This window comes from Anguilla anguilla, chromosome 9, assembly GCF_013347855.1.
Source record: "Anguilla anguilla isolate fAngAng1 chromosome 9, fAngAng1.pri, whole genome shotgun sequence".
NCBI lineage: Eukaryota > Metazoa > Chordata > Actinopteri > Anguilliformes > Anguillidae > Anguilla > Anguilla anguilla.
The window spans coordinates 22,505,637-22,517,989 of record NC_049209.1 but is presented as its reverse complement, the minus strand read 5'-3'; the positions used below and the strand labels follow the sequence as shown (position 1 = coordinate 22,517,989).

Here is a 12,353-nt window from a genome sequence, read left to right as displayed (position 1 = left end):
CCACATTAGACGTCAGCTGGTCAACGCCCCTCCCCCTCCCCTTAGCAACAGAACCAAGATGGCGGCGCCCAGTAACATTGATCAGTCGACCGAAACACCTACGCCGTTAAAGATCCCTAAAACTGAAGTTCCATCTCCAGAATCGGAGGATCTGAGCGACAGCAACCAATATCATTCCAACCCGTCTACACCCAATCGCTTTTCACCACTCAACGTAGGTATCTCTGTTTCTGGAGGCGCAGGCCGAAGTGGAACGGCCTCAGCTTCCAATAGCTTTACCGCCTGCAGGGGCATGTCGTGGACTCCGTCCGAAACAAATGCCTTGATTGCCGTATGGGGCAACGAAAGGCTAACCGAAGCACGGATGCAACAGCTTGAGGTTGCAGGGACTGTGTTTTCTGGAAAGGCGCCGGGGCCAGCTATGTACGAACGGGTATCCAGAGCCTTAGCGGAGCTGGGCTATGAAAGGACCCCTTCTCAATGCCGGGAGAGGATGAAGGTAAACAGTCACAACCACAACTAGCTAGCCAGCAAAGGTAGCTGACGTTAGAGTAGTGTTCGTTTAACCTAGCTAGTGAAAAGGTTAACAACAACCGGGCGAACTAGCTTTCTGGTTAGTGCTAGCTATCGTTAGTGGATGGTGTGCACTGAATTGTTGCCAGTACAGTGATGCTATTTGGATTTAGTGTTCTTGGCAGATGTAACTTACCCAGATTTATGTTTACGTTAGTGTAATGTAAGTAGCGTTACTTCTGTTCCTGTCTGCATTCTACGTGTAACGTTAATTTTGTAGTTGCGCGGGTGAAGTTGTGGACGTCACGAACTAGCTTGCTAGGTAGCGCTAACGCAGCTCACAGTTTATTCGGTCTATCTATCTTGATTTTCCGTTTGATTAATAATTCTTAGTGTGCCTCGATTTAATACTTAAAAGATCTATACTACGTTAGCCAATTTAGTTATGTTAAATGTATGGGCTACTTGAGTTAGTGTGTTGTCTGAAAGATGGGTGCCAACCAACAGTTTACTGACTGTATTTTGTCAGGTGTATTTAGTGAATGGTCCACATTTACAACTATTGCTAGTACTTATATTGATGGACTGGTAAATGTTTTGAGTGGTTTGTCTTCTCTGATGCTCTTGATGTTATCCAGTGGTTTACATTGGTACTTGGCATTATACTTCAAGTTTGTAACTTTGCGGAGTAGTTGGGAACTATGAATGGCTAAAGCTTCTTATCTGCAATGTCGTGTTTAATTTTTTGCAAGCAATGAAACAAATGACAGACTGATGTAAAGTCTTGTGGTCGGTTGATGCTGGTGAAGGAGTTCACAGCGGCAGCCTGACTTGTGTGTTGTCGCTCTGTTTGGCGACAGACTCTGCGGCGATGCTACAGCCGGGTAAAGGAGCATGGCATAGGCAAACGGAAGAGCAGCTACTCCATCGAGCAGCTGGAGAAGGTGTTCGGTCAGGGGGGGTGGGATTCCCAGACCTGCCAGCCCGTCCTCATCAACAGCAGCGGCCTCTACCAGGAGATGGAGTCCGACGGCAGCACGATGGAAGACTACTCGCAGGAAGACTGGTGCAACCAGGAGCTGTCGGCCTTTCCGGAGAGGGACATGGAGGCTGGTGGGTAGTGGTCTGGCTGGGTCGGCCTGCGTGACACTACGCTGCTGTTCTAGCTCTAGAGCAGGGGTAGGCCACCCTAGTCCTGGAGTGCCATAGATGCATCAACTACAAAAAAAAAAAACAGCCACAGTAGTATATATATTGCATGCACTCCCCATGGCCCAGTATGCAAGTTGTTGAAGGTCATCTGTTTTTTTTTTTTTGGAGAACCGTTGAATTAGTTTGAATTTATTTATTTTTTAAATTCATGCCTGTGATCTGTCAGCCTTTTGCCGAGAGTAATGGAGAGTTCTTTGGGCAAGCTCAGGTTTCCTTCTGTACATTTTTAATTATGATTTTAAAAAACAATGCACAAATGAACAGTTGAATGCATTTACTTACCAAACGTCATTTGTCCTGGTGTCCCCTTCCATATGTTTGGCCAGTGGTCTTCCTCAGTTTGAGGGTTAAAATAACTTTGGATCTAGGCTCAGAAAAGTTTGTGAGAATGTATCGTGTGCATGCGTATAACATATTTCTGGCATTTTTAAAGTGCTGCTAATGATAACTGTGGCTTTTGTGTTTTTCAGAGGAAATCCAGCCTCCAAAGAACAGAGTACTGCAGATACGACAGGAATCGTCAAATGACCTGCAGTAAGTGCTAATTAATAAATGCACTTTTAAACACCTGGTTGTGCGGCTCTGCTCACTAGCAACTGAGTGCAAGACTGCTAACAGTGATGTAATCACACAACCGAGGCAAAAGAACCAATCAATGGCCTTCGACCACTTGGAAGTGTACGTGGTGCTTTTCATTTTGGTCCACCTGAAATGTGTGCAGTATAACAGCAAGTGCTCTCAACTAAATAAGGAAACACCTCACAAAATGCAGTACCTGCCTTTGCTTTAACTGCTTTGTGTTCTCCATATGTTGCTTGTGGCTGGCTTTGGAAACGACTGCGTTTTCCATAGACACTTTTCCAGGGCGCCCTGCAAACAGCACGAATGGGAAGTCGCAGTTTCAGACCAGTGGAATGTGGCAAGAGAACTTAATAGCTCCAATTTGCTGTGAATTCAAGTTATATTGAATTTTCCTGGTCTGAAACTTAAACAGAAAGTGTTCATTTTAAAGTTAATCTGGATTTGCGAATCATTCACAAGTGAGCTGGGTGTGTATTTGCTCTTCAGAATGGCTCTGGCCCAATGTATGAACTTTCCCTTTTGCGCATGTTGCCATCAATTAAATCCTTCCATTGGACATTTGGCCTGAGTCACCTTTACTCTTTTATTTATTGATCCCCTTTCCATTCATCCTTCTCTGACCACTCACTTAATTACGGGTTGCCAATGTTTGTTTTATCACAAGAAAAGCAGTTTGTGGAGGTTTCCATTCAGCCCGTCACTTTGTTGTGTGTCTGAACGGAGTAAGCACACTTAGAGAGATGGGGGGAGAGGGAGAGAGACAGAGAGGGAGAGAGTGACCAGGATAAACGGGAGTATTTAAAAACAAATCTTATATTTATGATGATGAGACCATTTTTTTTTAAACAACAGTCCATTTGTTAAGTGCAAGCAGTGGCAATGGTGTTCCTATTACTACATCTCTATCTTTCTCTCGCTCTCTCTCTCTCTGAATAACTCTTTCTTTCTCTCTCTGCCTCTCCCCCACAGGAAACAGGAAGTGATGCAGAACGTGGTGCGCATCCTGGAGTCGGTGGACGTCAAGTGGGAGCACTTCCAGACGTGGACGGACTTCTCGCGCCTGCACCTCTCCAACAAGCTGGCCATCTTCGGCGTGGGCTACAACACGCGCTGGCGGGAGGAGATCCGCTACCACTACGCCGAGATCAGCTCCCAGGTGCCCCTGGGCAAGCGGCTGCGCGAGTACTTCAACCCGGAGAAGGCCGAGGGCCGCGTCATCATGACCAAGGTGCAGAAGATGAACTGGAAGAACGTCTACTACAAGTTCCTGGACATCACCATCAGCGAGGCGCGCTGCCTGGAGCTGCACATGGAGGTGGACTGGATCCCCGTGGCGCAGTCCCGCGCCGCCGGCTGCAGCAACGGCTCCCAGTACCTGCTGCCCGGCGGCATCCCCAAAACCTACGGCCTCTACGCCATCGGCTACGAGGAGGTGGAGGCCGCCCCGGGCCCGTCCGGCCGGGGGGAGGGGCCCTCGTCGCCGGAGCCCAGCGAGCCCGACCCCGGCCCGACGCAGTCGGAACCGGCGGCGAAGGAGGAGGAGGAGGAGGAGGACGAGGATGATGAGGAGGAGGACGCGGCCTCGGCCAAAGTGACGTACTGCTACCTGGGCATTGCGGAGGAACGGACCCTCCAGCAGTGCCTGTTCCAGCACTTTCAGAGCTCGGGCAAGTACTACAGCCGCGGCGAGCCGTCCGCCGTCACCAAGTTCCTGCTGGGGAACTGCAGCGTCCGGGCCAAGGAAGGGGGCTCGCCCCCCGTGGCCATTTACATCAAGTTCATCGAGGTGGAGCTGGACTTCCTGTCAGCCGGCTCCTTGGTGGAATGTCTAGAGATAGCCATCGGCTACTCTTTAAAGTTCAACAAGAGGGAAACGTTGTAATGCTCCCCTCTGGTCTTTTCCAGTGACTCGACGCCACGTGCGAAATGACTAATGACGCTTAGCGGCCCGGCGGCGCGGGACACGTTTTTATTTCCACCCCCCCACCGCCCCGCCCCCTTCTTATTGCAGCTACACTCTTATCAGGGAGTCCGTCTGTATCGCTCAGACGGGATGCTAAACCCGGGGCGGGACCTCTGCCGGGGGTTGGTTGGGGGGGGGGGTGTTAATCGGGTTGGGGGGGCAGCTGGAGGGTGCTGTCAGCTGATCTTAAAACTGCCTTTTTATCGCCCTTGTTTTTGAAGTATGACTTCAACCGATGTGCCAGATCAGACCTCTAGGTAAGGCGAAGTTGGGAATCAGAGAGAAGAAGTGAGCATTTAATGACCTGTGGGAATTCTATAATGATTTAAATATAAATTTTATCTATATATAAATATATATATATAAATATATTTAAGAATATATATATAGATGTCGTCAAGCATTCCAGCATTTCCAAACTTGTCTTTTGAAGAAGAAGAAAAATATTTTATTTTTGTTGTAATTAGTTTTATTTTTAATTTGTGAACACGGGGTGTCTTTTAGTATTATGGTTTCCAGATCACCTTCTTGTATGTTTACATTATTGGTAAAACAATAAACAGGCCACTGTCCATTCATCTGCCATTCACTAAACACCAATGATTTGTCTTTGATTTTCCAGATACATTTGAATAGATTTTTACCATTAAATTATACTGTCTGATGCAGGTGACCAACTGCAGGTGTTCTGTACTTACTACATACCAAAAATTACAGCAAAAAGATTAAGGTGCTAAATGTTGAGGTCATTCTAGTGATTAACATAATGTGTTGTGGAATGAACAGAAAAATAATGAAACGTTCATGGTCTCGGGTACTAAATAGTTCTTCATCATATGAGGTTTTCCAGTTCGTAACGGATGCCAGATAACACGCCAGAGAGAGTCATGTTTACAGAAGCACAGCTGAATGTGTAATCAAGAGGCTTATAGTTGTAAAATAAACAAACAGGATGATGTGTTCATTTGCTCCCAGTTTTCTTCAATGGGTGCTGTGGCGCTTCACGTAAATGAAACTTATTTATGGGCTCCTACATATCCTGAACTCGCATTTGTGGCTCGCAGGGAGACTAATTTCAGTCATGACCATCCAAGCTTCCTAATTCAATAGTTATCTTCAGTTTTTTTGCAATCAAGACATACAGCATATGGTACAGATGTGTCTTATGGTAAGTTTACACGAGGACCTTGATCTTCCAGAAATGGAGACCAGCACATGCATAGGTTGTTGCTTTCACTTCTGTCCCAGGCTGACAGAGATGTCACACATACAGTGTGATATATTAGATCAGCTTGGAGGTCTTCCCATTGAAGTACAAGTGATTCACAGGGAGACATAATAGTACTTAGCCACCAGATGGCAGTAGTGTTCCACAAAGCTAAGCAAAAGCAACGCTTAATAGGAAAATGCACATTCACATTATGGGTATTGGTTTGCTGTTTGTGGTCTGTTTTCACCATATATTTAGTTAAAATATTGATATAGAACAAAAGGCTAGAATGGAAAATGTTTTATTGGAATGAACATGATCATTTATCAAAAGGTTTCACATCCAAATATCAAGTTTCTTTGTAACTGCCCTGTGAATATCAATAGATGGTGTGCTACACAAATATTATCTCAGAGTACATTTTTTGATCGTTAAATCAATTTAAATTAAATTTTAACTTCTCAGTTTCTAAAGGAATCCACAATATATGTTACGCTGTCAGATCTATTGCTAATAAGTGGTTTTGTTCCACATAAACTAACTAAAATGTTGGCCATATCAGTCTGGTATCATCATGGTATGTTCAACATCCTCTAGGCACAATTAATAATTCAGTCATCCATCACTTTATGATTTCTTATCCAGTTTGGGTATAATAGCTTGGCACCAACTGGAAAACCAACAGTACTGTTTTTTTTTTTCTCAGTCAAAAAAAAATAAAGTTATGGGTTCTGATTTGTACACAAATATTATTTGACTTTTTTATCAACATAAAGAAATATTAACCAAAAGAACAATTAATAATTTATATATGTTAATACATATTACATTCTCATTAATATATGCATACTTCATTACACGCTCATTCATCTTCCATGCCTTTGTTGTAGTTGTAAAATGGTTGGCTTGTATAGGAAATCCTTCAAACAGCACATTTGGACAGATTACAGGAGGGTTGGTATTACTTCTAATATTTGCGTGTCATAGAAGACTCTGGAGAAGCATGTACACACATCAAATTGATGTCCAGATTATATGCTTACACAGTTTCAATATATAGGATTATATAGAACATACAAATATTATTATTGCTGTATAGCTTTACTTGGAATACTCAAATTCAATGTCTCTTGCTGTGTAGATATCCAAGGGACACTGTAAATGAATATGCATTTGTTGAACCTTAGAAACCAATTTTGCATAAATGTAGGACTATTGAAATGGTGTGACTCGAGCCTCTGTTTCTCTCAAATAGTCAGAAAATATTAAAATGGCGGGGATAAAAAATTCAACAGTTTGCCGTTCAATTATTAACTTAGTATTCTGGCCCCGTGAGAAAGCCCGGCATATCGGCTTTGCTCATGAATCGCAGGTGTGGGGAAGTGGCTTCTCAGCGTTCTGTGGGGTGAAAATGTCTGCAATGGGCTGTAGCCCTTAAGAGTAACACTGAGTGCTGGATTTAAAATATTTTAAATAGGATAGGAAAAAAAAAAACAGTACATTCGTGATTATTACTGATAATTAATAATTAAACCTCAAAGATGCTACTAAAATTACCATTACATTACATTGCATTTGTTTGGTAGATGCTTTTATGCTATGTAATGTACAGTAAGTGCATCCCACTAATACTGCTTCTGCTACTGTTATGGTCACTATTGGAAACATCTTTGTGCCACCATTGATAGAACTGTACAAAAAGTGTCCGGTTTTGACCGAATTTCATTTCCCAACTTTTCCGATAACTGGAATATAATTAAATGTATAATTAATCAGTCAGTGGATTTAAAGAAAATGACACATTCCTCAAATTGAAATTTTATTCACAAAAAGATTTGTGCTGCTATTATTGGCAGCCCTGATTTCAGGACCTCATTTTGCCAGGAGCTGACACTGAGCCTTTTTCCCAAATGTCTTCTGAGATTGGAGAAGGCTTTGGGAGGGATCTTCAACCATTCCTCTGAAGATCCTTTCCAAGATCCTTGATATCCTTCAGTCAGCACTTATAGACTACCCTCTTCGACTGAAACTACAAGTTTTCCGTTGGGTGCAAGTCCAGAGACTAAGATGGCCATTGTAAAATGTTGATTTTGTGGTAGCCATTTCATAGATCTTGATATGTGTTTGGGGTCATTGTCTTGCTGGAAGATTCATTCACGGCCAAGTTTCAGCCTCTTGGCAGAGGCAGCCAGATTTTTGCTAAAATGTTGTGTTAGTTGATAATTTCACTGACCATAACAAGAGCCTCAGGACCAGTGGAAGCAAAACTGACCAAAGCAACCCATTCAAATCAAAGTGCCAGAGAATACAGAAAACTCCATGGCACTTAGGTTTGTTGGTTGTTCTCAATGAAGGCTTTTCTGGCAAACCTTACAAATTGCCTGTTGGCATAAAGGGGACCCCAAAATATCAGCAAGCCTGTTACATGAAATGTGAAAGGACCTGATATTCTACCAGAAATTTACATCTTAGAGCTAGTGTATGTTATAGTACTTACTTAATATTAGCTTGGTAGATACAACATAGCTATACATATCCACCTGCAGTTCAAGGGGATATGTACTTATGGAAATAATTACAGCTTTCTCTTCAAAATTACAACAATCTTTCTCGTCTTTAAGGCTTGATTGTCTTTTAAAACAAATAGAAACCACTGAAAACAGTAAATGATATTGAGACTGTGGTCAAAATCATGATCCAAGAAAGCACAACGGTAGAAAAATTGGAATAGTATTAACAGAAAGAACCAAGGGACCATCACAGTATGTATTGAAAGTTTGAGTCTCTGAAATGACCAGCAATACTTTGCATTTTAAACTCTTTTTCAGGGTTTTTGTGTGATGGAAGACCGTGGCCATGGTCGAAACTCATAATTTCTAACTAAACTTATAAATATAAGCTACTGTAAAGCATTATGTCTATGTGATGAGACTGAGCTAGATTTAATCACACAAGCTAGCCCATCCACCTCTAATAATTGAGCAGTCTTGCTGCATTAACTTCAGTGCTGTTTCTATGGCAACTGGCTGGCTCTGGGAAGCAGGAGTCGAGAGGTATTCACCTCTGAGGCCGAGCTTGTCTGCGCTCACTGCTCAGCACTGCAGCTAAGTGCTGGAGGTACTACTGCACTCTGACAAGCCGCCCTGACTGTTTGCTTGAATTAACCATCTGAGAAACGCAAAGGACCAACATAACATGAAGTTCTGTACAGTACAGGGAGGACTGCCATAAACTTGAGTGGACAATCGCACAGTGAGGGTTTCACAGTAGATGCATCTGCGCTTGGGGTTGGTTTATTGGAATGTGCGCGCAATTCCCTTTTTGCATTCTAACAAGAGGAACTGGTGTTATACATATATATCAATTTGACCTTTTTCCAAACAAAAAAAGCATATCAAATCTACAATTGGTGTTTCACAGTCTAGGATCCAAAAATGCTTTAATCTCTGTCATTTACTGGTCCTGACAAGACAGTCTCCCCCCAAGGAAAGAAACACAGAAATTGTGGATTCATCCGAGACTCACATCAGAGAAGCTTGAATTTTCACACATGAAGTAATACCTGGGATTCATTCCTGGTAGCTACTTTCTATGACTGTGAGCATCAATCTATTTCAAAGCACTGTTTCCAGGCTAGGGGCTATTACCTATTACCAATTCATAGTCGGCAAACTTTGATGTTTGAAGTCTTGTATATTTGTGTGTATTTTTAGCTATATATATATATATGGTTTTGTGTCAAGAACGGTGTGGAAGAACTGGACTGGTCAGCAAAGAGCTCTGACCTCAACCCCATTCAACACCTTTGGGATCAATTGTAAATGAGGTAGCAGAAAATATTACTTTGAATGGCAAAATAAAACTAATTGATAAAGACATCTGTTCTGGTGTTCACTGAATTCCATTTAATTGAGGTAAACTAGTACAACTGACAATTTACATTTTTTTATTTAAATGTAAACTTTTACATTTAAAATTGCATTGTCATTAGAGTTCAACTTAATTTTTTTTATTTTTGTTAAATAGTTTCGAAAATGTTTAAAGCATTGCTGTTCGTACAAGTCATGGAATTCAACGTATTTTCAAGTTCAGGTCCATTGGAGTCGATCGTATTCTCTTTATTATTTTTTAGACTATGGTTACTGCCTGCGAAAGTTAACACCAATCTTTCCCAGTGTATGCATATGGGGAAGTCTCCTTTCTCTTGTAGTTCCGACGGGAGGTGTGCCCAATCTTCTCTGAGGGCGTTGTCCGTACGCACAGGTGCGGGCGAGGTGGGCATACAATGCTCCATAATATCATCCAGTAGCAGTGCAAGTCTCAACGAACCGCGTCCAAGAACAGACAGCAAGGAAGACGGTGCAGCGGGAAACTCGCACGTTACCAGGAACGTCTCACGCTTTCTGCCCTTCTTGAACGCGTACAGCGCGTTAACCTGGGCGCTCAGTTAATCAGACAGTAGCAGCCTGGCGCGACGGATGGCAAACCAGAGATGATTTGTAACTCGCGCACAATTTCACTAGCTCTGCTCTGACAAATATTTCCCATTGTGTATTCTCTTCGACTGTTCCATAGGAGGCTTGTGACTGTGAGACGTGTTCCACTGTGCCACGGGCAAATTACGTAGAGATAACGGGAATACTTGAGGGATTGTATACTTTTGGGTTGTGGCACACAGACAGCGTATGTTGGACGATGGAGATCGCGACTTCGAGGAAACTTGGTACCTTGCTGTCACTGACATTTCTATGGATATTTCCAGGTAAGTTAAGAACCATTTTATTTTTGCGTATTTATTGATTTTCTAGAAAACTGTTCTCTTTAAATATTATTATTGCTTATTGTCCAAATAGCAAAGTATTCTGTTTATTTGTTGAAGGCGCACTTTGCTATTGTGCATTGGAAGGTGTCTATTTTTATCTGGCATAACTGTCCAAGAAACAACAGCTTCTTTATTCGGATCGAGGTGAATCTGTTCTTAAATTGTTGTCCCAAAGAGAGAAACATTGCGAAACAACGCGTATTTCGCGACGGAAAATAGTTTTACCCGATTCAATGTGGAAATGATACATGTATACACAGCGAGATTGGCGAGAGTGTTTGTTTTTTATTCGTTGAGATTTTATCCTTAAGCACTTGTTATTTTCTTAAGAAGAACAGGTGGGTTGTGGTGCGTAATAACTTTTGTTATTACTCGAATTGTTTGCCAGCGAAAACAAATGTTCGGCATAGACTGCTACCTTGACTTGACCTTTTCGTTTTTAGTTGTTCATTTTACGCAGTGTTGTGATCTTTTAACCTCATGGGAACGGGGTTCTGACCCGGTTGTCAGTAAAAGGGTTGTTTAATTTGGGCGGCTTTAAAGTAACCTGTTCGCTTATAACCCCCGTCCTACTGTCACAAATACGAAATTAACTCGTATATATGTGAATGACATGAAATTCAGAGGTCAGCATGGCATTTTCAGTAGAATGGCCAAAGTCAGACTTTCGAGTAGTCATGGTGTTAAGGTGTAGTGTATATAGGGCAAAGAACATCTCTCACACAAATAATGAACTAATCCATGGTCAGTGGGGACAGTGTGGATAGCCTGCACTATTTCTATGTAACTTATTTAAGAGGGCTTTGAACGAACATTTGTGTTTATCTTGCTGTGATGCAAGTTTGTGGTTATATCCCTTCGGTTGGTTGAAAATAACAGGACATGCACAGTGACACCAGCATTGCTAGTAAGCTACTGCCTATATGAATATAAACATTTGCACTTACTTCAAAACGAAAAAGTGACTTGGTACGGGAAAGTTAAGCCCCTTCTTGGAGGACAATATTTCAGATAATTGCAAAACTACCAAAACACACGTGTCTACCTGTTAACGCTAAGGTCTTTTTTAAAAAAATACAAGAAATACACAGGTGATCTATATGAACAGCTGCTAAACGAATGTATATTTGACTTAACATTTATCTTATGTTTACTTAGATATAGTAAGATTTTTTTCTGCCCTGTTATCTTTGTTTCATGCGATGAGTATCCAAGCTGTGCCCTCATGTGTGCTTGTTACCAAAGCAGTCAAAAATGCTGAGGCGCGCAATTTATCAGCAGCTCTTGTGTCTCACCTCTGCTTCGCAACCGGGAGACGCAACACCCGCATGGAATTCTAAGGAGTGCTCTACGTAACGACATTTACAAGTGGAATTTCTCAGTTCGTGAACGGGAACACTTTGTTCTTGTAATTGATAAAACTGAATTTCTAAAAGAGGTTCGTTGTGAAAACGCATTACGCGAACGGATGTGGCCTGCTGTTCCTTAGGTTGGGGGAGGGGGGGACTCTACGACCTCAGGCTCCAGGTGTGTCCTAAGATACTGCGTCGTGGATGTGAAGGAAGCTAGAGAAGAATAGACTATTGTAAACGGGAAGATGTTAAGTCTGCGGGTCTGCTGTCACCAAGCCACTCAGCAATTAGACATAATAGGAAATTAGATTCCCATGGCTTCATAACATAACAGGATAGAATGATTGCACTTTGTTTTCTATCTTACAGGTTACCCGTGTGTGTGTGTGTGTGTGTGGGCGGGCATGTGTGCATGTCTGTGTCCTAGTAAAGGATGTAACACAATGGAGTCCATATAGAGAACATGACATCACAGAACCTGTCACCGTGCAGTCTATTTTCTTAACAGTGAGCGCCGTAGTTCAGCATTCTGTAGAAAGTGTACACTATATATTTTCAGATGTCTCTTTTTGAGTACTCTTCCAGTCTATATATAATAGAAGCACATTTCTACACATACTCAAAGCATAAATAAAATCGGAGTATTGTTATTAGCCCATTGTCTGCTCAAAACATTTGTGTAAATGGACCTTAAGGATT

The 12,353-nt window shown here is 42.3% G+C and overlaps 2 protein-coding genes across 3 annotated transcripts in view; both read left to right on the top strand.

The window, feature by feature from the left end:
- Positions 1-4: 4 nt before the first annotated feature.
- On the top strand, positions 5-5,230 carry LOC118234956 (myb/SANT-like DNA-binding domain-containing protein 2). Its single transcript, XM_035431849.1, has 4 exons — positions 5-499; positions 1,374-1,626; positions 2,196-2,259; positions 3,277-5,230. The coding sequence occupies exons 1-4, from the start codon at positions 59-61 to the stop codon at positions 4,187-4,189; spliced, it is 1,671 nt and encodes a 556-aa protein (XP_035287740.1). The 5' UTR covers positions 5-58; the 3' UTR covers positions 4,190-5,230.
- A 4,487-nt stretch (positions 5,231-9,717) lies between these two features.
- The window catches only part of esama (endothelial cell adhesion molecule a), a 42,264-nt gene continuing 39,628 nt past the window's right edge, over positions 9,718-12,353 (top strand). Inside the window, exon 1 of one of the 2 annotated variants that reach the window (XM_035434914.1) lies at positions 9,718-10,242. In XM_035434914.1, the coding sequence (XP_035290805.1) occupies positions 10,176-10,242 (67 nt within the window). In that variant the 5' untranslated portion in view covers positions 9,718-10,175. The remainder of the gene's footprint in view (positions 10,243-12,353) is intronic. The other variant, XM_035434915.1, reaches the window with a different exon arrangement.